The 25,191-nt window shown below is 36.8% G+C and overlaps 4 protein-coding genes across 7 annotated transcripts; 2 read left to right on the top strand and 2 right to left on the bottom strand.

The window, feature by feature from the left end:
* Nucleotides 1-354: 354 nt before the first annotated feature.
* Nucleotides 355-3,310, bottom strand: LOC113672029 (uncharacterized). 2 transcript variants are annotated; one of them, XR_016179291.1, is made up of 4 exons: nucleotides 3,142-3,310; nucleotides 2,297-2,615; nucleotides 909-1,631; nucleotides 355-501 (listed from the first exon to the last, which is right to left on the bottom strand). XR_016179291.1 is itself a non-coding variant. In XM_027188300.2 (3 exons), the coding sequence occupies exons 1-3, from the start codon at nucleotides 3,199-3,201 to the stop codon at nucleotides 961-963; spliced, it is 1,050 nt and encodes a 349-aa protein (XP_027044101.2). In that variant the 5' UTR covers nucleotides 3,202-3,310; the 3' UTR covers nucleotides 857-960. The 2 variants fall into 2 exon arrangements, 1 of the variants encoding a protein (XP_027044101.2); XM_027188300.2 differs by lacking the exon at nucleotides 355-501 and having other exon boundaries at nucleotides 857-1,631.
* Nucleotides 3,311-3,362: 52 nt separating this feature from the next.
* On the top strand, nucleotides 3,363-24,572 carry LOC113672028 (uncharacterized). Of its 3 annotated transcripts, none has more exons than XM_027188299.2 (8): nucleotides 3,363-3,497; nucleotides 3,826-4,105; nucleotides 5,623-5,823; nucleotides 6,223-6,278; nucleotides 8,545-8,723; nucleotides 21,956-22,222; nucleotides 23,023-23,248; nucleotides 23,588-24,572. In XM_027188299.2, exons 2-8 carry the CDS (start codon nucleotides 3,885-3,887, stop codon nucleotides 23,749-23,751), a joined length of 1,314 nt encoding a protein of 437 aa, XP_027044100.2. In that variant the 5' UTR covers nucleotides 3,363-3,497; nucleotides 3,826-3,884; the 3' UTR covers nucleotides 23,752-24,572. The 3 variants fall into 3 exon arrangements, with proteins under 3 accessions (XP_027044100.2, XP_089036867.1, XP_027044099.2); XM_089180741.1 differs by having other exon boundaries at nucleotides 3,473-3,585; XM_027188298.2 differs by lacking the exon at nucleotides 3,363-3,497 and adding an exon at nucleotides 3,507-3,745.
* LOC149041645 (uncharacterized) lies at nucleotides 10,962-14,883 on the bottom strand. The gene is made up of 7 exons (XM_089214629.1): nucleotides 14,526-14,883; nucleotides 13,920-14,158; nucleotides 13,589-13,798; nucleotides 13,347-13,463; nucleotides 12,505-12,958; nucleotides 11,929-12,180; nucleotides 10,962-11,382 (listed from the first exon to the last, which is right to left on the bottom strand). The coding sequence occupies exons 1-7, from the start codon at nucleotides 14,881-14,883 to the stop codon at nucleotides 11,252-11,254; spliced, it is 1,761 nt and encodes a 586-aa protein (XP_089070755.1). The 3' UTR covers nucleotides 10,962-11,251.
* LOC149041644 (uncharacterized) lies at nucleotides 15,008-20,960 on the top strand. The gene is made up of 10 exons (XM_089180738.1): nucleotides 15,008-15,919; nucleotides 16,171-16,420; nucleotides 16,674-16,786; nucleotides 17,402-17,667; nucleotides 17,976-18,146; nucleotides 18,344-18,437; nucleotides 18,673-18,870; nucleotides 19,262-19,419; nucleotides 19,872-19,990; nucleotides 20,235-20,960. Exons 1-10 carry the CDS (start codon nucleotides 15,202-15,204, stop codon nucleotides 20,779-20,781), a joined length of 2,634 nt encoding a protein of 877 aa, XP_089036864.1. The 5' UTR covers nucleotides 15,008-15,201; the 3' UTR covers nucleotides 20,782-20,960.
* Nucleotides 24,573-25,191: the final 619 nt, after the last annotated feature.

Genomic DNA, 25,191 nt, shown 5'->3' with positions numbered 1-25,191 from the left:
CTTGTTACGAAACACGCTCTCTCTCCCGGGCGTGTTGTGTGACAAGACCAGACAACTTGCTGTGAAGGAGACTAGGTTTATCTTCGGGTTTGGAAAACCATTATGCTTACACAAATTTTAAGGGCAGGGGCAGGAATCTAGGATGGGGGGAGGGTCCAAACTTTGATCCAGAAAACACACACAAGCTAAACAATAATGGGAGGCAAGAAAAATTTAGTATACTTTATAACAAGGAGAAACGTGTGATCTTGTGGTTGCAAAAGGTTTTAATGTCTGGGTCAGGGGGATCCTTCTCCTATATCTAATACTGATTATTTAGGTCATTTGAATTTAGGTTATGTGAAATGTACTCACAGGAGAGATGAATTTCTTCCTTTATTACTCCCATTTTGAAATCACTGGTTGTCCTTGTAATCTGATTGGCTCTATTTGGTTTGATTTATTCACGAATCGCACCATTTTTTGCTTTAAATCGCATCTTTTTCCCAGCCAGTGAGAAGGCTACACAAAAAACAAAACAACCAACCAGATTTCAAGGCCTGTTTAAAGTAACCAATCAAATTGCAGGAAAATGAAAGATAAAGAATATCATATGGCAAATTTTGCAAGATGGATTGATTCAATTTCAAACTGGCTCAGTACTGCATCAATAAAATATTTGAACTGCCTAAGTCCTGTATTTGTGTGATTTCAAAATGGGCATAATAAAGTGGTGATTGAACCTCGTGTCCTGCAATTTTGGTCTGAAATCATACTTGTGATTTCGAATTGAACTTGCGCTGTGCACTTGTTCAATTTTGAAATCATGCATAAGATTTCAGCCCAAATTGCACTCCACTCAGTTCAATTACCATTATTAATCATTTAATGATTACATTAAGTATACCATTCTGACATTGAAGACTTACAAATAAATATGTAGCACAGCAAGGTTAAAACATCTAAATTTCTTCCTTTAAGTTACAGTGAGTTCCACCAGTTATCATCTAATTCATCATCCACCTTAAAGAAATCTTGAACAAACTGAGAAGACGATGACTGATTATCTGCTGCATTCATAGCTGCAGCAGATTTCATAAAATTATTAACTTGGCTAGGATAGCTTTCACTATTAATTTGACAATTATTTCTGTGTGGCTCAAAGGAAAGAGAGTTATTTTCTGAGCATGTTTCATGCATGTCAGTTTGTGATGAGGAACTAGACATGAACCTATTCCACGTTGATGAATGTATTGCTTTCCGTTTCTGGTCAACCAAAGCACTTGAGTTCATCCTTTTCATTGTTGGGGAGGGATTTCTGGTAGCCTTTGCAAAATAAATGTTACATTTGTATGGATTATTTTTGGTATTTGACTCCAAATCCTCATTGGCTTGTGCTTGTTTGCCATAGGACTGAAATTCATCAACTTGGTTTGAAGTCAAGTTATGTAAAGGAGTATTTGGAAAAGAGGTTTTGAACCCTGAGCATGTACTGACGCTATCTTCATTTGCACTTATTTTGGATCTTTTTCCATGGAAGCCAGTTCCTGATTTGCAACGTTGCCATGATGACTTTCTCTTTCTTCTTGAATATACTTTATCAAACAAATCCCTTTCTGTTGTTATATCATCACTGTCCAATTCCTCTAAATCTTATGTATAAAAAAAATTTCAAAAAAGTATGTTTAGCACAACAAAGCATTGGTTGGCACTCCAAAAACCAATAACAATAACAACAACAACATGGATTTCACAATTTCTATAGTCTCCACTTGGAGCATCACACATTCAATATCTGAATTAATCACCATCTCCTTGACAATTTGAATAAAACACAAATACATTCTACAACTAATGGCTTATATGTTCTTATATTATATGTTCTTCTACCAGTGACCAAATCACCCCCTTGAAAAAGCAATTAGAGAACGTGTCAAAATGTAAATTTTAAGGATTTTTTTAATGTCAAAAAATCTCTTTCAAACTTTTATACCTGCAACCAGACAGAAAATGACATTAAGTTCAATTTGTTGTTTGAACCTATCATGTGAATAGGGAATAAATTTTGGGTGACCTTGGTTGAAGTCTCACCACTAATGAAGCATTTAAATGAGGTTCAATGGATAAATCTTCCAGTATAAGGTTTAAACCTAGAAGTACTTAAAACAGTAGTTCTTGTGGTCTGATCATCCATGAAGAGAAAGTCCTGAAATTGAATGTTTATGGGTGAAAGTGACAGCCTTAGGCTTAACAATCCATTTCAGGGCTACCTTCACCTGTACAATCAGACTGCATGATCAAATAAACCATTAATTACCATCATGGTCAGTAGAACTGATCTCTAAGAACTTCTCCCATTTGCTTACTCCTTTGGAAAAACCTTCCTGGCTGTTGCAATTTGTACCTTGGTTTATCTTAACATTGCCAGCCAATGGGGTATTTTCAGAGAAGTCACAAGAACTAGGATTTTCATCATTGCAGGATATCAAATCTCTTGCCTCCTGTGTTTCTCCTTGTTTCAAATTTAATTTCTGCACGTGCTTACGGCAGTCAAGACCAGTCCCTTGAGCATGAACTTTTTTAATTGATTGCTTTTCTCCACATACTTTGCAAACCCACTTGTTGCTTTTCTTAACCTGTTGATGGTTACAAAAAAAAGACTTGCGCAACTCATACCAGACCTCTGAAAATGCTCAGACTGTAACATTGTGAAGTGACAAGGAGTATCAGTCCCAGTTCCCCTACATTGAATACTTGTTCATTAATTGCAGCCAACTCCCTGACAACTTGTCACAACCCTTTTTATTGTATACAGCTGTGTCAAGAGAGGCAATCTGAGAGTTACTGTGAGTTTCTCTCCAAGAACACCCCCTTATGACCCCGAAAAAGGGCTGGATTCCGGTGCACTGAAGACTAGGGTATTATGTCTTCCCTTGTACTACTGACAAATTTTCAGTAAAATATAGATTCGTACAGTCGAACCAAATGCACTGCAAAAGTTTTACCCAACCTTTGGATTTAGAAATGTGTCTACTTTTTCTGCTTTTCCTTCAGAATAACAATCACAGCCAAAAAAAAAATAAAAGATAGTCTAATGTACCCACTAGCTTGTGGACTAAAGGAGTGAAAAAAACTAAGACTCTAAAAGTCACATCTGCTTACTTGGTGAACCTGAAAGGTTGCACAGGAAAAACACTTCAGTATCATAAACTCTTGCACCATATTTCTGAGACTTGTGGTGCCACTGGAAAACTCAAAATCTCAGTAATATCTTTCGTTTCCTGGAGCGTGTTTTCTTCTGACTTCGCTTCGTTCAAATAAGGCGCCAAAGAACTTTTTTAAATTCTCTTCATTTATGTTGAACGAAATATATCAACAATTCTTGCTTTCCAGTTTCCCTCTTATCAACGGAAGTTGAGCAAGTGGTTATGGTGCACACTGGTGCAGAATTCTCAGAAATCTAAGTAACTTCTTTTAGTTTATCCTTCGATTTAGGACGTACTTGAGACTAATCAGAGGTATGTGAAACTGAAATTAAGTTTTCTGTGATATGCCAGATTTTCTGTGGTATTAATGTTTGGGGGATTCTTCATTTGGAAAGGTCAGGTAAACGATGCATGCGGTAAAATCCTGGTAGATCATGTTACATTACCAAGAAAACACTCATCGAGAAGGCGTACAAAGTGGTCTTTGTGCTTCTTAATTGATGCAAATTACAGGAGTTAAAGTCCACCTGGCTTCTCTGTGAAGCTCAAGCTTCTCCCTTGTAAGCTCGCTTTGATCGAATATATTCAAAAGATATAAGGTGTTTTTTTTTCAGTTTTCATCTTATTTTATTATCGACAGATTACATTTCATTCAAGAATAGATCGCTTTGGAATTGTTTTCGACTTTGTGCAGGCAGAATGTCTAGCCTAGTAAATGTCCACGAACAGGACATGACAGATACATCGCTTTCATCCTCTGGCGATCAGAAACCTCTTGTGCTCAAAGAGAGAAGTTGTTTTCGTGTGGTTTTGGTTGTAATCCCTTGTTTGCTTTTGATATGGGGCGTTTCATTGCTTCCCACCGTATTCTACGCAAACAAACTCCCAGTTCCTACGGATCCACCTTCACCGAACATCAGGTTAGATTTTGCTGATAATTTTCTGGTCTTATGTCTAATGTGGGAACTGATAGAGATTTGATTTTGATTTTTGACTCCAAATTTTCTGAGTGGTATAGCATTTATGGAGATTTCCGCGCAACCCAATTATTCATAATGCATGCATTCAGTATAGGATGACAGTGACAAAACAGTAGGTTACCTTTGGGAATACAGCTTTGTTTTAGAATAGGATGGATTTTTTAGTATATAAAGAAATATTCTCTAAGGATTTTGATGCAGTCAGTCAATCTTATAACTTAACCCTGTAAATCCCAAGATCTGATTGTTAATTCTCCCCTGTAGCTGCTACACATTTCCTTGTAAATTAGTTATGAGAACTTGGTGCCAGATCAAGATAGCAGCTTCTACCTGATAAGTTTGAATCTTCTCATTACCTGTTTGCTGAAGAATGTATAGATACTGTAGGGAGAAGTTTTATGTTAATCACTTCTAGGAGTTAAAGGATTAACTAGAAATAAAAAATTTTTCATTTCAATCAAGTCAAATAATTTGAAATCAGTCAACTGACTGATGAATGAAGATGATAGGGAATTTGATGAAAGCTCTACTGAGCAAGTTAACTGAGTGTTATGTAGGATTTCCTCTCAGCTCCATACTATCCTAAAACGAAGAAGCAATTAAGGCAACCTTTTATTTTTGCTATGATTTTTTTTATGCAAGAACTGTGTACACATTGAAGAATGGGGCTTTGTAGAAATCTTACCAAGTGTTAATCTAGCTTGCTGGTAGCTTAGCTCATACATTCATGGTTTTCTTTTGGGTTAATTGCTGTGTAGTCCCCTAAACAAAATGAACATATGTTCACAAGGCTACCTTAAAGGGGAACACCATGATCATGAATATCCATCATACAATAAAGAGGTGAATTATGAAATGATAGTCAAAAATTAAAAAAGTTTGAATTTAGCACTAGCACATCCACAAGATACTGTCAAGTAAATCCACTGTTTCCTTGGAAAGTGTCTGTATTACTGACTTTGTTTTTGTGGAGGGAGGATTTAAACTTTGACCCTTAAGTGTGAAAGCATATAATTTCTCCTTACATTATCACCTCTAATTCATACATAAAAGTTATGAGAATAATGAAAATGGTCATCAATGCAATAAGCTCTTGATTGTTAAACAAATTTTCCTCGTCAGCGCCTTAAGAAATGTTTAGAGAAAGAATGTAAAATGTGCATACTGATGTTAGGGTGTAAAGAGTTGATAGGGTGACAAGAATGAAACATCAAACTCAGCCTGCATGTGATACTTGGTCAAGGAATTGTGACCAAGCTCCAACATAGGAAAGTGAAAGCTGTCATCAGGGTGCTTTCTCTGCTAGAGGATTTCATAGCTAGTATGCAGGAAAACAATTCAATTTTAGATCAATCAATCATTCACAAAGTTTGTAAAAACAGATTTAGATTTGAGGTAAGGTAGGTGCACATTTTCATATCACTGAGATAACCTTGTCACTTTTTTCTTTCCTGTAGTAATCAAACTCAGCCTCTGTACCCTTGCAGTCATCCACTCATTTTGAACCAGAAAACACATTTGTGTGAACCATCATGCCCATGGGTGATGCTGACAAAAGCAGAAAAATTTGCCTTGCTAGTCGTTGAAAACTTTTCTATTGCTGTTAATTTGATGGGTTTTGTCATAATATTGTCAACTTGGATGCGGATTAAAAAACTGTGAGTTTAATGTCAATGCTGTTGCCCTTTCCTTTTTTTTGTGTAAAATTGTATCATGTTTATTTAATAGTATAACTTTAATTGTAATTTTCTTTCTCTGCAATGTTTTTTTCCTTTATAGTGACCTATTGGTCATAACTCTCTGTAATTCTTAAATTAAATTTTAATTGAACAATATTCTTTTGGATTCAGAGATATAAATGTAATAAATAACACCCAAAAATTCATTAGAAAGGTTTGATGAAAATAAACAAATGAATGAAAATACAAGACTAGCTCTGGATACTTGCAATACCAACAAACTATTACCTCTTGCTGTTCACAATACAGTATTCACAAGTGTACAATTATTGAGAAATGCCTTGTTTGACAGAACTGTTTTCTTTGCTATATTGTCAGGAGATGTTTTCCGCATATAATTCCTCTTTACATTCAAGGCCTATCATCAGCCATTGGTAAGTTTATTTTGATCAACCTTAAGTACTTTCATTTTATTTCAATTGATTAACCTTAAACTCCTGTAAGTGACTGAGGCAGAATTTCTCATTACAATATCTGTACAATGTAAAACACTCAGACGAGTGATGAGAATAAAAATTATCAATAGTAATAGCATACGAATTGTCTGACAGACAGCAAGGAGAATTTTCAATGAGACCTTGACATTGAAAGGGTTAAAAAGAACAAACAGCAATAATCTATTTACCAATAAATAAGGACACTCAAACATGAATGAAAGTGATCCTCACAGTGATGTGCACTACTTGGGCAGTAGTGAAAGTAAGGCTTGAAAAAAATTCAGGCCTGTACAGGATTTGAACCCATGACCTCTGCGATACTGGTGCAGCGCTCTACCAACTGAGCTAACAAGCCAACTGGGAGCTGGTCATGGGTTCAGGCCTTATTTTCACTTCTGCCCAAGTAGTGCACATCACTGCGAGGATCACTTTCATTCACGTCTTTATCCACAGTTCAAATATATGACTTTCATGTATTCTTAACCGTTTATTCATCACTTCATGGGTTTATTTGGAACCATCATAAAATCCCATACAGGCCTGAATTTTTTCAGGCCTTATTTTCACTACTGCCCAAGTAGTGCACATCACTGCGAGGATCACTTTCATTCACATCTTTATCTGCAGTTCAAATATATGACTTTCATATATTCTTAACCGTTTAACACTCAAACATGTTAACAATATGTTTATAACTCTGTGAAACAACTTTAATCATAACTGGTTAGTTACCAGTACGTCATAGCCTTTTTGCTTATTGTTTACTGTTTCCTTTTGTGTAACTCAATAATTTAAGTGTTCTGTAATGATAAGAGAGCCACCAATAATGACTGTATTCTCTCCCTTCCTTTAACTTTGTTGGTGCTTTTTCTCAAAGCATGGATAAATTGTTAGCATGTATTTGTCAAGTGCACATTCAACTTTACACTGACACATTCGCTAAGTGAGTTTCTGAACTCAGAATTACAAGGAAAAAACTTACTTTCATTTCTTTTTAAACTTCAATCTCTGACTGGCAGATGAACTGGTAACTTAACATATTCTGTACTCACAGAATTAAACAAATTATCCTAAAATTTGATTAATTCTCCTGGTAAATACAGAAGTAATAAGTTGGGTTTCAGTAGCATGATTTGCTTCAAGTTAGCATACATCTTGTGCAAAACTCAAAATTATGATGCAATCATTGCCTGTAACAAAATGGAAAAGGAAAAGGAAGGTGATAAGTTTATCATGCGTCCACAGGTCAAGTCCTTGCTTGCCTTCTAATAAGCGTTATGGTGTCACAACTACTATAATGTCATCAGAACATTTACGAGCATAAAAAGGTTGCGAAATTTTTTTACTTTTTCATCACATGGACATGATTATTTGCACGTTCACCAGAGATGAATTGACAGTCTTTACAAAAGATAATGGTCATTTGATCACTTTCGGGCACTGATAAAGAGTGAAAACGGTGTGGCAATTTCAGTCAATGATTTCTGTCAGCGATTTCTGTAGAATTGTAAGCAATTGGGTACGTTTCCATTGCTGTGTTAACCACAGAGTGTTCAATATATTTTTAAGATGAAATACATTGAATGCAACTGATATTTTTGCTGCAAAATTACAACAGTGACAAAGCTTCACAAAAAGCTTCTACAAGTGTAGCACTAATGAAAATAATACAGCCTCAAAGAAGAATAATTTACCACGGATAGCATCCAATTTATGGTGAAACATTACTGCTCTTAAAGCAGAAATTTCCCATCTATTGTTGTCTGTTTTATTTGTTGTTGACAGAAATAAAACAGGCAAACCTTAATTTAAAAATTACATGACCTTTATTCTTCCATGTCATTGGTTTGTTGAGGAACTTAGTTGCTGAAGAGTAAATTTCACATTACAAACCAAACCTGATTGGTTGACACAGTAACTTATTTCCCAAAGAGCTAATTAAAAATGTATTTGAGATCTGATTGGTTCATTCAGGAACCAAGATACCTAAAATTATACGTACACATCAAAATGGTGAAGTACATATTTAAATGGGGATGTGTTACTGGTAATAAACATATCAAGGAACCAGTAGCAGTAGTCATTTATTGAAAGGGGCTTGGTTTAAAGGTAAGGTTAGCAGGAAGGAGGTTGTTATTCAAGACAAGGTACTTATTCGGTCAAAAACAGTATTGTAATGAATAATGTTTTTGTTTATTTGAAGCTGTTCTTATTGCGGTAGCCAATGGAATAGGAGAAGAGAAGGCTTTCTGTAGCAGCAAGTTTTTAGCAGAATCTTCAAAAAATCCCACTACATTTTGTACTGCTCAAGGGGTCCTGATACACTACTTTTGTGTAGCTTTGGCACTGTGGTTTGTGGTTTATAGCATCAATTTACTTAAGGTGAGTGAGATGCAAGACATTTTGTTGATGCTTATGTGATATGCACAGCACATTTTTTTCTATCCAGGTTAGTATTTTACCTTAGATGTTTTATTAAAGTGTTTCTAAATTAGCTTTTACAGGAGTTATTCTTGATTCATCAAGTGATGTGTTTTTGATTGATGATTCTAATGTAGTAATGCAAGAATAATGGCTAGCTCACAACCACTATTTTTGACAATTTTGGAAAATATCCAAAATTTTGTGTGCACTGAAGTAAGTGTTGTATAAGATCATTTGAAACCACTGTAAAAGCCAAGCCTAAAAGCTTATTTATTTGTCTACTAATGTCAGATAAAGCAAGAGCTTTCAACTGGTCAATTCACAAGAAGTGTCACCAATGTTCTGAAATCTTGCATTCTTCTAGTGATTGAAGCAGCACTAAGGTCTCAAAATCTTAAAATCTTTATCAAATCAAATTTTTATTCTGTTTTTATCTGGGATTTATTCACTATCTTCATGTAATGTTATGATCTGTAAATATGTTTGTTTATCACTATTGAGAGTGATTACAAATGTGAACATTCTTCAGAATATGTCTATCCCTTTCCTGCCTGAGGGAAATGCCAAATTTTTTTTGAAATGAGAACAATGAAGCACTAGACCATGCATAATATATAATTTTATAGGTATTTTTTTGGGGTATGCTATAAAGGACACCAACAGGTGTGGAGGAGGTAACTGAAAAGACTGAGAAGTGTCCAAAGTGAAAAATAAAAAACCTTGAAATTGTTTGTTTGCCTCGTACATATAGGGTATACCACTTAACTATGGTTTAAATTGCAGCTCTCAGAGCATTGATTGTGGTGAGATATCACCTGAACCAAAACAGTACTAAGACAAAAAGTTCCAAAAGTTGCAGGGGTGGTAAACCAAGTCTTGTATTAGAGGGAGCCATGATTTTATGCCTTCAATGTGCAGATCTTTCAATGACCTTTTGGTTTTGAAAGTTTCAGAAAAAATGAATGAATATTAAGCATGCAATGGCATCTTGTGCCATGTGGCACTCTCAAGCGGGAAAGGATTAATATGTCTATGATACTGGCCTGGGTTGTTTGAAGGATGGATTGGATAAATCTCTATTGGTGGATAGCATAGTATCTTTTGCTTACACTTATCAGTGTGATAGCAATTTAAAGGACAGATAGCAGTATCTGTCCTTTGAACAACTGGACCCTGAAAGGCAACTTATCTGTGTTAGTGGAAGAAACCAACTGTTGGGATGTTGAGATTGAGGTAGTTACACTATAGCAATATCATATTGTTCATATTCCAAGGGCAGCAAGGGGAATAAATTAATTAGCCTCCCCAGGTAAAAATATGAGGCGGGATCCCGCCATTCCCACCTGGGATCCCAGGTGTATCCCAGGTGGGATCCCGACCGGGATTTTGGAACATCCCAGGTGGGATCCCGACCGGGATTTTGGAACATCCCAGGTGGGATCCCAACCGGGATTTTGGAACATCCCAGGTGGGATCCCGACCGGGATTTTGGAACATCCCAGGTGGGATCCCGACCGGGATTATGGAACATCCCAGGTGGGATCCCGACCGGGATTATGGAACATCCCAGGTGGGATCCCACCCGGGATTATGGAACATCCCATGTGGGATCCCACCCGGGATTATGGAACATCCCGTGTGGGATCCCACCCGGGATTATGGAACATCCCATGTGGGATCCCACCCGGGATTATGGAACATCCCGTGTGGGATCCCACCCGGGATTATGGAACATACCGTGTGGGATCCCACCCGGGATTATGGAACGTCCCACATGGGACTCCCCACAAATCCCTCTTGGGATCCCACCTGGTAAATCATATTGGAGGCGGGATTGCACCTGGGATCCTGCAAATCCTAGTTTGGACTCTGCCTAAAATTACAGATGGCTTCCAACTTGACATTTTAGGAAAAATCCTTAGAGGGATCTGCCTATATAACACCACAGAGACCACAGAGTTATAAAATATACCAAAAAGAATATCTTACCAATCCCTTTGGAATCCAATCCTTCAAATTAAGAGTACAAAATTTTCTAGGTGAGCAATAGACCCTGTCAATCCACTAAGGGTCCAAAGCTTTCCAACTATATATAGCTGTAGAACATACTGACACCTTTTGTGGCATCCATTATCTTACCCAAGCTGTTGATCGTACATGATTCAAATATTACATGAATACACGGACTAAATGTGATAAAGATCTCACAATTTATTTGCAGTTTCACATTTAACAAGCATGTGTTTAATGTTGTTTCATTTAAAAAATTAGCAACTGAACATTTTATAAAGAATATAACAAAACAAAACTTAACATATTACTTTTTCTAGATGATTTATACAGTCCATTAACAGTGTTAAAGCTCAAAATTTTAAAAATTGGCTGTATCTGAAAGAATACAAGAAAAACAAAACATTAATTCATGTTATAAAAAATTAGACGAAGAAGCTAGTGATTAAAATTCTGATTTCTTATTATGAGACTGTCTATTTGGACTTGTTGTTGGACTTATTTAAATTTCTGCACTTATCGGCAATCTTTTGCTGGATTCCTGTTTTTCCTCCCCAGTTTTTTTCAACTTCCTCCTCATTCCACTTGAATTGTCTTTTGAGTTGACCTTGAAATATAAAAGAGGTACAATTAAAATATTTCCAGGATATACAACTATGTACCTGCTATTCTATGTCTAATGAAAAATATAACAAAAGGATCGAGAAGCCAAAAATACTTCAATTGCAACTTTTGCTAATTGTTAGCAAGGGTTTTCTTTAAGAATTGAAGCACATGTAGCAGGAAAATAGTATAGAGTAACAGGAGAATCGTAGAGAAAAAATTAACTTCAGGGATGCTATACCATCAAAATTTAACCAGAGAATTACACATAGAGGCCAGAGAATTGTCCAGTCTCTAATACCTAATGAACACTCTCCCTTGAGTTTTAGCATTTACCAAGTTCCATGAGCACACACTCACTCAGCCCTTGATCAAAACTTAGTAAATGTCACATTCAACAAGTGTAAAAATTTATTAAGTGTCATAAGGCCTAATTTTTCAAGTAAAGAATTTCACAACCTCATGCAATTGTGTTGAACATTTGAATGGAATCATATGGAACACATAAAAACTCTTGGGTAAATATTATGCAGTATATAGTTACATGTACCTTTTATAGCTGCTAGAATCATTGGGTCCAAAGGAGACTTTCCATTTGTTCCCCTTACATTGGAGATGCGCTGCACATCTTTTGGAATTAGATTGTCCAAGAGGTTCAGCGCAAGAGCTGCAGGCGAGTGGGAGTGATTGACAATGTTGTCAAAGCACTCTTTGCTTGTTTTCACACCAAACTTGGGATCTCCAATTATTGCTGTTAATAAGATAGATAAAATTGATTGATGAAATTCTCCAAATGATCTTTGAATAAGTTAATTTGAACTTCACAGACTACTATTTACAGCTGGGTAGCCAGGCTTTCTTTTTCCACAAGTAAACAGGACATAGTGAACTGTATAATAATACAATAATAATAATAGTATTGACACAATTTATAAAAGAATTTATATTATTAACCAGACTCCTTATGCAACAATGATTGTTCAAACAGGACATAATATGTGCTTCAAGAGGTTACCCATAAAAGTAAACACCTGTCCCAAACTGTAAGAATAAGTACATTTTGACTCTTATTTACTGGCAAGAATGTGTGCTTGCAATGAAGGGATTTTATTTCATTGAAACTCACCCAACTCATCCCCCAAACGTAAAGATTCCATTCCAGTGGAGTCATCAATAACATTGTCAGGCAGTACAGACGACTCAAACAATATCGAGGGCTCAATGAACACAGACTTTATTCCCGAGCTTGACCACGAGCACTTCGTGTTACAACAACAACAATAGTTGGGGAGCCCGGATGTAGTTTCCCTCAGGGAGGGCCTAGGTACAAGTGACGGGCCAACAACATCATCACATGTTTCGTTATCTTTGGGAGCCTCAACTTCACTGATGCTTTCCCTTTCTGTAACCTTTGTTGAGCTCGAGTTGCTGGTTCCTGCAGGCAGACCAGCCCTTGGAGTTGAGCAAAACAGAGGGCTACAACTCTCAAGGCTTGTCTGAGATAGACTCGGTGAGGAAGGTCTTTCAGTGCCATCACCAGATTTACTGACAAAAACTTGTACAGGAAGTGAATGATCCTTCTGTTAAGAAGAGAAGTTTAAAAGTTACATTGTAGCAATTGTATAGCACTCAGTATCATGCAGAATAAAACTGTATGTTGATATGTGTCTACTTGTCTGAGGAGAAACTACATACACCAAAGAAAAAAGCTTAAGTAACAAATGTTTGGTGTATCCTTGCCCTGTATATTATTGTTGGAAAAATTTTGTACCAGGTGTGGTAGGTTCTAAACAGATCATATATATGTATATATCATGGTATTGGAAGGAATTTTTAAGCTTTCAACTTAATTGTATTATTCCCCTTTTTTTTCTTTATTTACTTACTGATTGATGCTTTAAGCAATAATTATTTCAATTATCACAGAAAAACATTTCATTTTACAATGAGAAGTTATTCTGCACTTGCCTTTCTCTTTTCAATCTTTTTCAAAAGTTTTTCAAAATATTCTTGATTTCTATCAATCTTCCTTTCAAGGCAGTCCAAGCAAGACATGATTTGCTGCATAAAGTCAAAGACCATATCCTGCAGATGTAGAAGGAATTAGTCCAAACTGATCAAGTAATAATAAAAATAATAATAACGAACTTTTATAAGCTAGCTTTTATAAGATCTTACAATGTATTCATTATGCTAAGAAATATCCACACCATGTTTTCATCTGAGATTTCCAACAACTCTTTGGTCTGTTGCTCATTATCTTCCTTTCTGGCTTTTTCTTCTTCTGCCTTTTCCTTATTAGCTTGTCGTTTAGCAGCTCTTGCCTGAGAAAAAATAGAGAATATACATATACGAAGATTCAGGTTCTTCCCCAGTAAAACCATGGTTTTCTTAATTTCCTTATCCTCTCTTTTGAAGTTCTACTGTTTTAGCACTGAAAGGTCGTACACGGCAGAAAAATCGGTTACTGACCACACAATTATTCCCACTTTTTGAACGGGTCTGAACCTGATTTTTTTTGCCGTGTAAATTGACGGCCTATGAATAAAGTACCATGAGTGACACGGTTGTTCGCATCTCTCCTAGAGAATACGGGACAGAGAAATGCGTAAAATTCCTAATAACGAAGCAAAAGGTTCTTCTAAGCATACCAGTATCTACTGTAATTACCTCTTCGTCGATACTCGTGGTCGATTTTTCAGCACGTTGTTTGGCGGCCTTGTTGGTTTCTTTTGCGTTCGTTCGTTTCTTTTTTCTAGGAGAAGCTTCCTCAGCAACATCTGAGAAGGATATATATTTCAGCGTTGGAGGTGAAGCTTTTCTTAAACTTTAAAAATTTAAAAATTTTTATCAGCTTTTCTTCAAATCACAATTTGCGGCTTTTCGAAACTTGTCATTTGATCATCACACATAAGCCGCTCTTTTCAAAAAAAGGTGTTACATGAAATTGACAACGAATATTGTCGTTTGTTAATTATCCCACTAATTCCGGCTAACTTTGAACTTAACGACTGCTTCAAAGTCTAACTTACGATGAAAACTAAAAGCTGAGCACGTATTTCAGACTTAAATTTCGTAAGTAAACTTTCTACGGTACGTTTTTGAGCGCCGAACTAACCCATAGGAAGTGCGAAATTTCTCCCTCACCTTCAATGTCGTTATTCTCGACGAATTCGTCTGAACTTATTTCGTCCACCTCGGTCGATGATATCTCTGACACTTCTGCAGTGTTGTCCCACACCTCAATAATGTGGGCTTCAAAATAAGCCTTTTCCTTTTCATTCGCGGTTTTCCAGTAGCACCAGACAACTTGGCCAACACGAAACGAGTAATTTGCCAGAGAACCACTTAACTCCTGACTATATTGTCTGAGTTTGATCCTCCACGACTCCGTGACTTTCGTGGTCACACTGTCTTGCGTAAACCTTATGTTAAGATAAGGCTTCTGTTTGAGCCAGGAAGGAGCACATCTCTTTCTCTGAGATCGTTGCATATTGCTGAACATTTCTGGGGGCGCTGTGTCGATCGCTGTGAAGGCGTGTGTAATGTGAGAAATTTTCGGGCGGTGAGTAAAACCCTTCACGTGGGAATGAGCGATTTTGTCCAATCAGCAACCTCGACCCAGGACTCTCGCTTAAAAATCAGATTTTTTTTTTCGCGCTTCCATTAATGTTTGGTCCTCATTGGAGACGACAGAAGCAAGCGCAATAAAGAATGGTTGCATTGCAAGAATGCAAAGATTCCCAGAACTACAGCTTGGAGAAGCAAAACAGTTGAAAAAGGGAATCTTGGTGAATGTTCCACGTTTGATTCATCGACCAGAATGTCGATCGATCCCGAAGAAAGTGCCCAATCTTCGAGCCGTGTATTTGAGAACGATTCGATGTTAACGTTTTTGAATGAGACTGATTTACAAAGCGGTCAGTCTTCTACTCAGCCTCCCACTTCCACGACAGAGAGTGGTGATTCCGATCCAGCCAATCTCGAAGTTGAAGTTGATGAATTTTCTTCATTTTTCGTTGATCCAGAGAGTAATTCTGTGGCTTGCAGTAGCGAGGAATCATCGGAAAGTGACACTGAAAGTTCTGATTGCAGCTCAGACAGCGAGTTTGACGGCGAGCAAGATGAAACAAGGGACACTATTGAGGAGCCCGCAAAAAGCAATGAAGATTTGGGAGGTGATGATATACCTCTTTACAACGGTGCTAGCGTATCACGGCTCGGAGCTCTCGTGCTTGTGATGCTTTTCAGTTTAAGACACCAGCTCTCAGGACAAGCTTTAATTGATTTGGTGAAAGTATTGCATGCTTTACTGCCTGTTGGCCATAGATTTGTGGCTTCCGCTTTCTTACTGAAGAAGTACTTCGCTGATTTATTTTGCGAACCTCCACCGAAGAAGCACTCTTATTGTGGCAACTGCCTTGGTAGAATACAGAACGGTCAAACAGAATGCCTTAAAGAAAAATGTCAGAAATCGAAAAAGAAGATTGAACACTTCTTGGAGCTGGATTTACACATGCGTCTTTGTCAGCTGTATCGAGGTAAATAAACAAAATTAAGCTAAGGGTAAAGTTCAAGCGTATAGTAGGTTGGATATGCATTACATGGAAACTATTTCCATTCACTTTTCTTGCTGTCATTATGAGTATAAAATAAGCTGGTCTTCTCCATTTGGTACTATTAATTAAAATATAACTTGCTATCCATTGAAAGTGTACTCATGGTGATGTTTAGTATGCGCATTAACTAATTAATATTTGTTAAAAGGAAACCTGCTTTTCTTATTAAACAGATGCAGAGTTTGTTAGATTGTTGGGATATCGATTTGATAATGGTTTCCTTGATGATGATGACATATGTGACATATTCAGTGGACAAGAGTACCGCAAACTCATGCAGCCTGGTGGCATTCTTAGCCAAGACAACCCTCTGAACATCTCATTCTCGTTCAATACAGACGGTGTTGCACCCTACAAGTCATCTAATAAACAAAATTTCTGGCCTATTTTCCTGGTTATCAATGAACTTCCTCCTAGACTGAGGTAACAATTCTAGAAAATCATTATGCCGCAATTAGTAAACTTCAGTTTGAATAAACTTTCAGTTGAATAACCTTACAGTTTGAATCCTTATTGTACACATTGACATTCCCTCATAAGTTATAAGTTGAGACTTTCCTCTTAATTAGTTTACCATGTAGCAGAAGTTATTTAAACCATGTGCATGTAAAACTGAAAACGGCTTTAATATGCATGCCCATGTGCAATCTGTCTGATTTTAATTTTTTCAATGTAGGTGTTCTAGAAGGTATATGTTCCTTGCTGGTCTCTGGTGTTCCAAGAAAAAGCCAAACATGCAAACATTCTGTCGGCCAATAATTGAAAGCATCAGTGGCCTTTACCGCAGTGGTATGTATACAGTTAGATTCTAATAATAAATGCACATACCATAGATTGAATTCACCATTATACAGAATTTTTTGGTGTTGTACTGAATCCAAAACTGCCCTAAATAACCACTGTTCTTAGAAATACCATGGTCTGTGATACACTATTTCCAAACAAACTCCATAACCCCCCAGTTTTTTTTTTTTTTTTTTACCTTTTTGACTTAAACTGATCATTGTCTAACTGCAGCCAAAGTTTAAAAGAAATTTGTAGATGTGAACATTATGGGTGCAAACATCCTTAAGATGCTTTGTTGCTCTTACCAAAAGAAGCAAAGCACCCCACATTAGATGCCACACTTTTTAACCCCACTGATACAAACTTTTAGGGTTGTTTCAAGAAAGGCTTTACACTATAACTGGACAATATACAACTTAATAGTACACCAGCATTCAAAAAGCAGGGCTGAAGCAGCTGATTTTAGGAAGTAACATGTTAAAAAATTTAGACCATGCAGTAAACCTCCAGTTTTCCAAATTTGCATGCAATTAGAGAAAGAAATTTTAATGAAATGAATTATTTCGATAATTTCACTGGTCACTATGGTCTAAATAAGTTAACCAATTTGCTTGTTAGGCCTCACGGTTGTGACACCTACTGGGCAACAAAAGGTCATAAAGGCAACCCTTCTGTTGTCATCTGCTGATCTTCCAGCAAAGTCTCTTATGGCCAATATGAAACAGTTCAATGGGGAGAAGGGCTGCTCAGTGTGTGAAGATAAAGGGGAGACAGTAGGAGTTGGTGGGTTGCACAGAATTTGGCCCTATACCTCTGATATGGTACTAAGGACACACAAGTCTGTGGTTGCATCCATCCGCAAAGTTGTCAAGACTGGAAAACCGGTATGTTCATAGTGGATGTTAAATGATATTGTGAAAAGGTTTTAACCCTTTTGCCCATAAGAGTTCTAATTGGCACATAATGCCATAACTTGCTCAATATTTGGAAGATTAATAATCTTTGAATTTTTGACAGAAAATGTTTTCCACAAAGGTCTGCTCACGTAATGTATAACATTATGGCCCCTTCCCACATGTATCTATGATCTAGATGATTTATGCACAGAGACCTGCAAAACAAGACAAAGATAGCTAAGGGCAAGTGATTAAATGTTATTTTAGCACTGACTTGACTTTTCTAACTTTGGCAGGTCAATGGAATAAAGGGTGCTTCTGTGTTTTTACTTTTTAAACCATTTGACCTTGTGAAGGGTTTTGTTATTGACTGGATGCACTCTGTATGCCTTGGAGTTACAAAATCTATGATACATCTGTGGCTAAATGCAGAGAACCGTGGAAAAGAATTCTTCCTAGGATCAAGGGTAACATTAAATAAACTTTTAACATTATATCTTTAATTTCTGAGAAAAATCATCATCTCAATTGATATCTCTTCTGATTTTCCAATAAAAGTCATTATTTTTGTAAATATAATCACTGCAGTGCTCAAGAAATTGACATAAGTAGTCAACCTGGATTAATTTGCAGTCACACTCTTTTGGCATTCTTACTGTTATAGATTGCGCTGTTGAATAAAAGATTGTTGTCTATAAAAGTTCCTGACATAATCACCCGTTGTCCAAGAAGTCTTGCAGATCGTGGAACTTGGAAAGGTTAATATTTTGTTATCATAAGAATATTTCAAATTTCTTAATTGCTTTCTTGTAAACTATTGGTTCAAATTGTGAGGGCCACCTGGCTTTAGATTAATGTGGTAGTGGGACTGCAAAAGGTTAATTTTTAGGATGGGGTGGGTAGTAACTGAAAAATATTAACTGTCTCATTCTAAATAAGGGCCAGTACAATACTAATTATTGGTGTTGACTTATTAAATTTTCATTTCGTCAGCTACAGAGTATAGAAATTGGCTTCTTCACTATTCTGTACCAGTGCTGAAAGGTGTTCTTCCAGATTATTACTTCCTCCACTACACTTTGTTAGTGACAGCTATAGCCATCCTTGTAAGTGACAGAATAACCCCTGAACAGCTCAAGGTGGCTGAGGAGCTTTTGGACAATTTTTGTAAATTGTTACCAGAACTTTATGGTAAATAGATTTTTACTTTTTTAAATAAGTTATTTATATTTGTCTGTTCCTGTGATAGTTTTTGAAAATTTCTTATCATTTCTGTGATTCATTTTAACTGCAAGCCTTTATACACGTATAATGTATTTTGCTGTAGTTGTTTAAGGGGTACTAACCTAGCTAACATATTGTTGCTATGGAAAGTTCACAACCCTCATATCTTGGAAACATTAACTTTTTATATCATAAAGGTTTTCAGAATTGTCAAGTCACAACCTTATTTGGTAAGTCATGTGACCAAGACAGGGTGAGGCCTAATGTAGTGGCACCAAACAACATAAAACAGTGCTTACAAAATGCCTTCCTTGAAGCTTGTTTAAATTATACAACATATATATTTTTTTTCCTGCAGGAGAAAGCAGCCAGACTCATAATTTCCATCTTCTCAGACATCTGACATACTTTGTTAAGTTGTTTGGTCCACTTTGGGTGTACTCCTGCTTTGGCTTTGAAGCACTCAATGGCTTTCTAACTACCATGATTCATGGAACTCAGCATATTTCTAATCAGGTGACAAAAATTTAACTGTTGATATATTTTAGTCAAATATGATGTGAAATGAATACTACTACTTAGACTGTGGACACATTACACTTTATTAATTTCAAGATTGGCATGCCCACAACTAGTTGAGGCTTATCAAGGTAGGCCATGTCTTAATAGCAAAATTACAAAATAAACAAATTAACAACAGGAACTAACTATGAGAGGAGAAGGGAAAAAAATAAAGGCAAGAAAAACCACACATTGACCTAATCAAAAATAGTACACACATAAAACTACTATGTATGTTTAAAAATGGGAGGAAACAGATCAGATTCACATCAGGAACTTTGAATCAAGCTTGATGAAAGGAAGAGCGGTAATTTGAATTTGCGCATCTCCAAGTTCCTTAAAATTTTGTTACATTAGGTTATGTAACTAAAATACAGGCTGAACATTGTTTTGTTTTCTACCTGTAGATTGCCTCTGCTGTTTCAATTTTTCGCAATTTTCCCACCCTAATCTCCAAGATGACAACAGCAGTTAACTCAGATTGTGTGATATCACTAGCACAGCACCTTGCTGGAGAGAGATCATTGTAAGTATTACACATGCAGGTGAGCCTGCTTCACAGCTGTTGAAATAATAAATTTTGAATTTAATAATTATTAAATTCAAAATTTATCACTATTTTATTTCAAAGGTGCAGTCCTAATTAAGAATTAAGGATAAGCATCTTGTGTCAGAGCTTTGTGACCATATTGGTTGTAGTGTCTTCAAGGAATGTGAAATGTAGTGACTAGGTATATGTTTCATTAAAGAAATTGTTTTTCATTTTGTAGACCTACACCTCCTGGCTGTGATCCCAAAGCATTTGTTCTTGGTGTTTCTAAAAAGGAACAGCTACACAAGCAAGAACTGGCAGTAGTAAACAGGTTTCTTCACTGTAGAGGATTGGCAGTTATTGGTGAAGGTGATGAGGTTGAAACTTATCGCAGAGCAGTTGTAAATGGTGCCATTCTTAGCAGTGCTCGTTGGTCCAAAAGCAAATTGAAGAACTCTTATACTGTTCAGTATGAGGATGCAAGAGGATTAACTCACTTTGGAGAAATACAGAAATTTTTAGTTTTGAAAGGCCATCATGTTGCAGTTATAACTAAGTTAGTCCCAAATGGGTCTTTGGTGTCAGGGATAACATCATCTTCAGAATTACTAAATAACTATTCAGATTCAGGTGTTTTAGTTCACCACATGGCAGTGACCAAAAGGTCAAACACTTCTTTTTGTATACCACTATGTCGTATTAAAAGATTGTGCATTGTAGTAAGTTCTTCTGGAGATAATATGCTGACATTAAGTACATTTCCAAATGTGGTGGAGCATGACTGACTTGTAAATTAATTAGATTCTTAATTTTTCTATGAAAAGAGTACTGTAGCCACTTGGATATAGGTTTTGGTCCTTTTGTAATATTCTGTTTGTTAATATGCATATTTTGTATCATACTATTATACTCCCATGTAGATTTGTAGAATTAAAACCGACAATCATTATTTAAATACACTTTATCAGGCTTACAACAAATGTGTATACTATAACAGTTATGTGCTGTAGTACTTTTACTGGGAATAGCATCTTAGAATTTGTTGTTCCTATCTGTATAAGCTTCATCTGATTGATTACTGCCTGAATGACATGTGTGGAATGTTTGAAATGGATAAATTTGGGTGGCAAATCTAATCCCAGACTACATGGAGTTACAAATTCCACAGTTATAGTGTCATACATGCACATAAGATGGATCCTTCCCAAGATCATGAGGGAGAGTATTTTTCTAGGTGGGATAAAGGATCCCAGGTGGAATATGTAAATCCTGAGTAGGATCCCGGGTGGAATGCAGAAGTCCCACCTGAACTACCAGGTGGGATGCAGAAATCCCACCTAAGATCCCGGGTGGGATGCAGAAATCCCAACTAAGATCCCGGGTGGGATGCAGAAATCCCACCTAAGATCCCGGGTGGGATACAGAAATCCCATCTAAGATCCCGGGTGGGATGCAGGAATCCCGCATTTAATGCGGGATCCCGGGTGGGATCAAATATTCATCCCAGGTGGGAAAGGTGGGATCCCACCACCTAAGGCGGGATCCCGCCATTCCCACCTGGGATCCCATGTGGGATTGGCGGGATCCCGCACATATCCCGCCTGACATTTTACCTGGGTCAGGCCTACATACTGCTCCTGGCTAGCTGTTGACTGACATTTAGTTGGCATTTGATCACTTCATTTTGTTCATTTGATCATTGTAGTTGTCTCTGGTTAGGTGTATCTCTGTCCCTAAACCGGTTTGTTATGGCTTCTGCAGCAGGAATTGCAAGACAAATTGAAGTCTCTGTCCTCTGTCAAGGGTTATATATACAATCTTACAGCCATAGAACACCCTCCTCTCAGGGATCCATCCACAATATCTGCACCTCCACACAAAGACACACCACCATGGGCATCATCTTACACACATCACCTCTAGAATTCAAAGAGTTAATATATTACTACTTTCTTTCAGATGATCTATTCTGACAGTCTGGTAAACCTCCAGGGAAATAATTACAGAGTACAGCATATTGTGTATTCCTTAATTTGCTGGCTTCTTCCTTTCATTCCTGTTGGCATTGTACTTGGCTCCGAATCACCACCTTATATTGTTGTAAATATGCAATTCTGCTTTCCTGGATCAACAGACACTGGATATTTTACAACTACATTTATCACAGAGCTGGCACTGGGTGTTGGTGGTACCTGCTTGTTTTTTGTGGTCTATAAACTTTTCATGGTAATAATTATTTACTTTTAACTAACAGTTCAAATGTTTTTAGTGGGTGAGCAATTAATGGTTGTTTTTTATTCAATGCCATTATTAGAAGGCCCATTAACACAGCTAGAAGATAATTTTTAACGAGGTTTACATTGTAAATCATTACATTTTTAACTTAAAGTTACTCCAAAGTCCAAACCTTAGTGGTTGCAATGAGATTCCTTGTCATCGCCATAGGAAATATGAAGAGATTAGTGTGGAGAATATAAATACTTGTTTTGTTACAAAAAGAGAATACTCTCCAAGTCTGAACTGAAAATGGGTCAGGCCATTGAAATTTAGTGGAAGAATTCTGCTTAATAATTGTAGAATTCTTCTACATCCACGGCCTGGTGAACACCTTACACAACACAAGAGAATTAATTGTAAATGGAAGTCTAGTCCTGGTAGAAATCTGTTTCTGATAAATGAATAAAGGGGTAAGTTTCTAAAGAAACTGTGGTGCTGCGTCGGTGGGAGAGTATAGCAGGTAATTTAGTGTTAACGACTGGGTTGAAAACGTAAATTAGCCACCGTGAAGAGTAAAAAAGCTGACGTTTCGAGCGTTAGCCCTTCGTCAGAGCTATCGCTTTGACGAAGGGCTAACGCTCGAAAAGTCAGCTTTTTTACTCTTTACGGTGGCTAATTTACGTTTTCAACCCAGTTGTTAACACTAAATTACCTGTATCTGATAAAATTAGATTTCAATTGTCACATAGCTGGGAAATGGATAGTAAATGTCTGCTAGCTAATCGTGACCTTCTTCTTGGTCATTTCAGCTACGCAACATCTCCCCTGTTGCTGGTGAGCAAGCTAAATCAAGAAAAAAGAAAATGGACAAACTGGTTCAGCGCCTGGTGTTTCTTATGTTTGCATATGCAGCCATTGTAACTCTCACTTATATTCCCATCTGCCTTTTACAACAACATGCAGCCCTTCTGGAACACCATATAAATCGGTACTTTCGTTGCTTGATGTTTTACCCACCAGAGAAGTGTCATAAAAGTTAGTATCAAGTGCTTTGAGTATCATTTACTTGGTATTTGTTCAGTAATACATGTATGTAACAACTACACTATGAGCTCTATAATTTTATCCAGTCTATCAAAAGTGAACAATAAGACAGACTCACATTTATTTTTTTTTTTTCACCTGCATACTGGATCTACACACTAAAAACATGATGAAATGAAATTCTTTGGGTAAGGTTATTGATGAAAGTAAATTTGATGAATGTCATTAACTGAGCAACTGCATTCCTACCCTTCCCTTAGTCCAAAATTTAATTACTCCTAACTTGTTATCAGTTGACTGACATTGATCTACAAATTTTGTTCCCAACAGAATATGAAAAGTACACTTTCTCTGACGCATTTGTGGTATCATCCCTAAGTACTGCATTCTTTGCACTGACGACTGTGTGTTTCTTGGCATTTAACAAGCAGTCCCGCAAACTGTGGACCTTCTGGTGGTTCAGGATACAGAGATGCTGCTGTGAGCAGTCTTAAAACATAACTGTCAAAGCCAGAATGTTGGTTGAAGTTGTGCTTGTGATCTGAAAATTAGTTTTCAAACAGAATTGAAATGATAACATGTGCAAAACAGTGTTCATTTTTAGCAGCACTTTCTTCTTGTTGTGATGCTGACAAGGAGAATTTGTTTAACAAACAAGCTTCTTTTGTTGGTGATCATTTCCTTTATTTTTGTGACCTCGATGTGTGATTCAAGCAAGATATTGTAATCAGACATTAGATGCTAGTTACCCCTAGGGATCAAAGGGATTTACTAACCACATAATAAATTATGCTTAGCCAGTAAGTTATTTAGTGTTGACTCCAACAGCACTTTAAATTGGCAGAAATTAAGCATAGTAAATTTATTTTTGAATGTTTAATTTAAAATGTATTTTTATTCTGAAAGTAATGTCATTTTGTAAGGAAAATTTTCTCTGTTGCTTAGCTTTTAATTGTCATCCAAATTATTTTTACAGTATACAACAGGAAAAAAATATTAGTATTGGTTTCTGTCAGATTTTGAAAAACTGTGAAAACCATTAATAATTCTGGAAATGAAAATAGATAGGACAGAAAACTGGTCTTTGAGCAGCAGCGTTGATTAGTTGGTGGTTTTCTTGGTATCCTTTCTGACCTGGTCTGCAACATGATTGTTTTAAGCACAATGAACTTTATTGTAATATTGGAGGTATTTATAGTTCGTAATATTGACAGTGATTGACGAAATATCTATATATATAAAAAACTCTTTTCTTGTAATGATTCACAAACCAGGGAACTATAGATAAATGAATAAAGGGGATAAGTTTCTAAAATAACTGCGGTGCTGCTTCGGTGGGAGATTATAACAGGGTAATTTAGTATTATCAACTGAGTTAATAACTCAAATTGGCCACAAAGTTTCAAAGCTGACGTTTAGAGCGAAGGGCTAACGCTCGAAACGTCAGCTTTGAAACTCTTTACGGTGTTAAATTTACGCTATCAAGTCAGTTGATAATGCTAAATTACCCTGATCTGTGGATAAACCCTCGTTTACTTTCTATTCTACCAGTTTAGTTAAAAACTAATGGAAAACCGTATGAATCAAATATAAAACAAGAATCTCGAGACCTAGCCGGGTCAAAGTGATGTATTCTTTGGCCAAACACTACCCTCATTGTACCTCCCTCCCTCTACCCAGGAGTATAAATAGGTACCGGGAATTTACAGGGAAGCCTGATGAAATGCTGTGCGGTAACATGCGATGGACAAGCATTCTATGCAGGGGGAAGTAGTAATACTCCAAGTCGCTCTACTCTAAGGCAACTGGCTAGGCACTGGCTCGAGTGCAGTCTTAACGTTACCTGTATAACAAGAATTTGATTTCTCAACGCCATGTAATTTACCCCCTTAATAAACCTATAGTTTCATCCTTCAAATAAGACAGAGGGTTTG

This window comes from Pocillopora damicornis, chromosome 8 (assembly GCF_964200805.1).
Source record: "Pocillopora damicornis chromosome 8, jaPocDami1.2, whole genome shotgun sequence".
Taxonomy (NCBI): Eukaryota; Metazoa; Cnidaria; class Anthozoa; order Scleractinia; family Pocilloporidae; genus Pocillopora; species Pocillopora damicornis.
Note: the sequence above shows the minus strand (reverse complement) of the source record. Positions and strands in the feature narration are given on the sequence as shown.

Coding starts and splice junctions, on each gene's coding strand:
- LOC113672029 (XM_027188300.2), bottom strand. CDS start 3,201: ATGGTGCAAGAGTTTATGATACTGAAGTGTTTTTCCTGTGCAACCTTT. Junction 2,616..3,141: donor CAACCTTTCAGGTTCACCAA/GTAAGCAGATGT, acceptor AACCATCAACAG/GTTAAGAAAAGCAACAAGTG. Junction 1,632..2,296: donor CAGTTCTACTGACCATGATG/GTAATTAATGGT, acceptor TTTATACATAAG/ATTTAGAGGAATTGGACAGT.
- LOC113672028 (XM_027188299.2), top strand. CDS start 3,885: ATGTCTAGCCTAGTAAATGTCCACGAACAGGACATGACAGATACATCG. Junction 4,106..5,622: donor CCACCTTCACCGAACATCAG/GTTAGATTTTGC, acceptor TCTTTCCTGTAG/TAATCAAACTCAGCCTCTGT. Junction 22,223..23,022: donor TGGTCTATAAACTTTTCATG/GTAATAATTATT, acceptor TGGTCATTTCAG/CTACGCAACATCTCCCCTGT.
- LOC149041645 (XM_089214629.1), bottom strand. CDS start 14,883: ATGTTCAGCAATATGCAACGATCTCAGAGAAAGAGATGTGCTCCTTCC. Junction 13,464..13,588: donor AAATCTCAGATGAAAACATG/GTGTGGATATTT, acceptor CTACATCTGCAG/GATATGGTCTTTGACTTTAT. Junction 11,383..11,928: donor GATTCTAGCAGCTATAAAAG/GTACATGTAACT, acceptor TTATATTTCAAG/GTCAACTCAAAAGACAATTC.
- LOC149041644 (XM_089180738.1), top strand. CDS start 15,202: ATGTCGATCGATCCCGAAGAAAGTGCCCAATCTTCGAGCCGTGTATTT. Junction 16,787..17,401: donor CAGTGGCCTTTACCGCAGTG/GTATGTATACAG, acceptor TTTGCTTGTTAG/GCCTCACGGTTGTGACACCT. Junction 17,668..17,975: donor TTGTCAAGACTGGAAAACCG/GTATGTTCATAG, acceptor TAACTTTGGCAG/GTCAATGGAATAAAGGGTGC.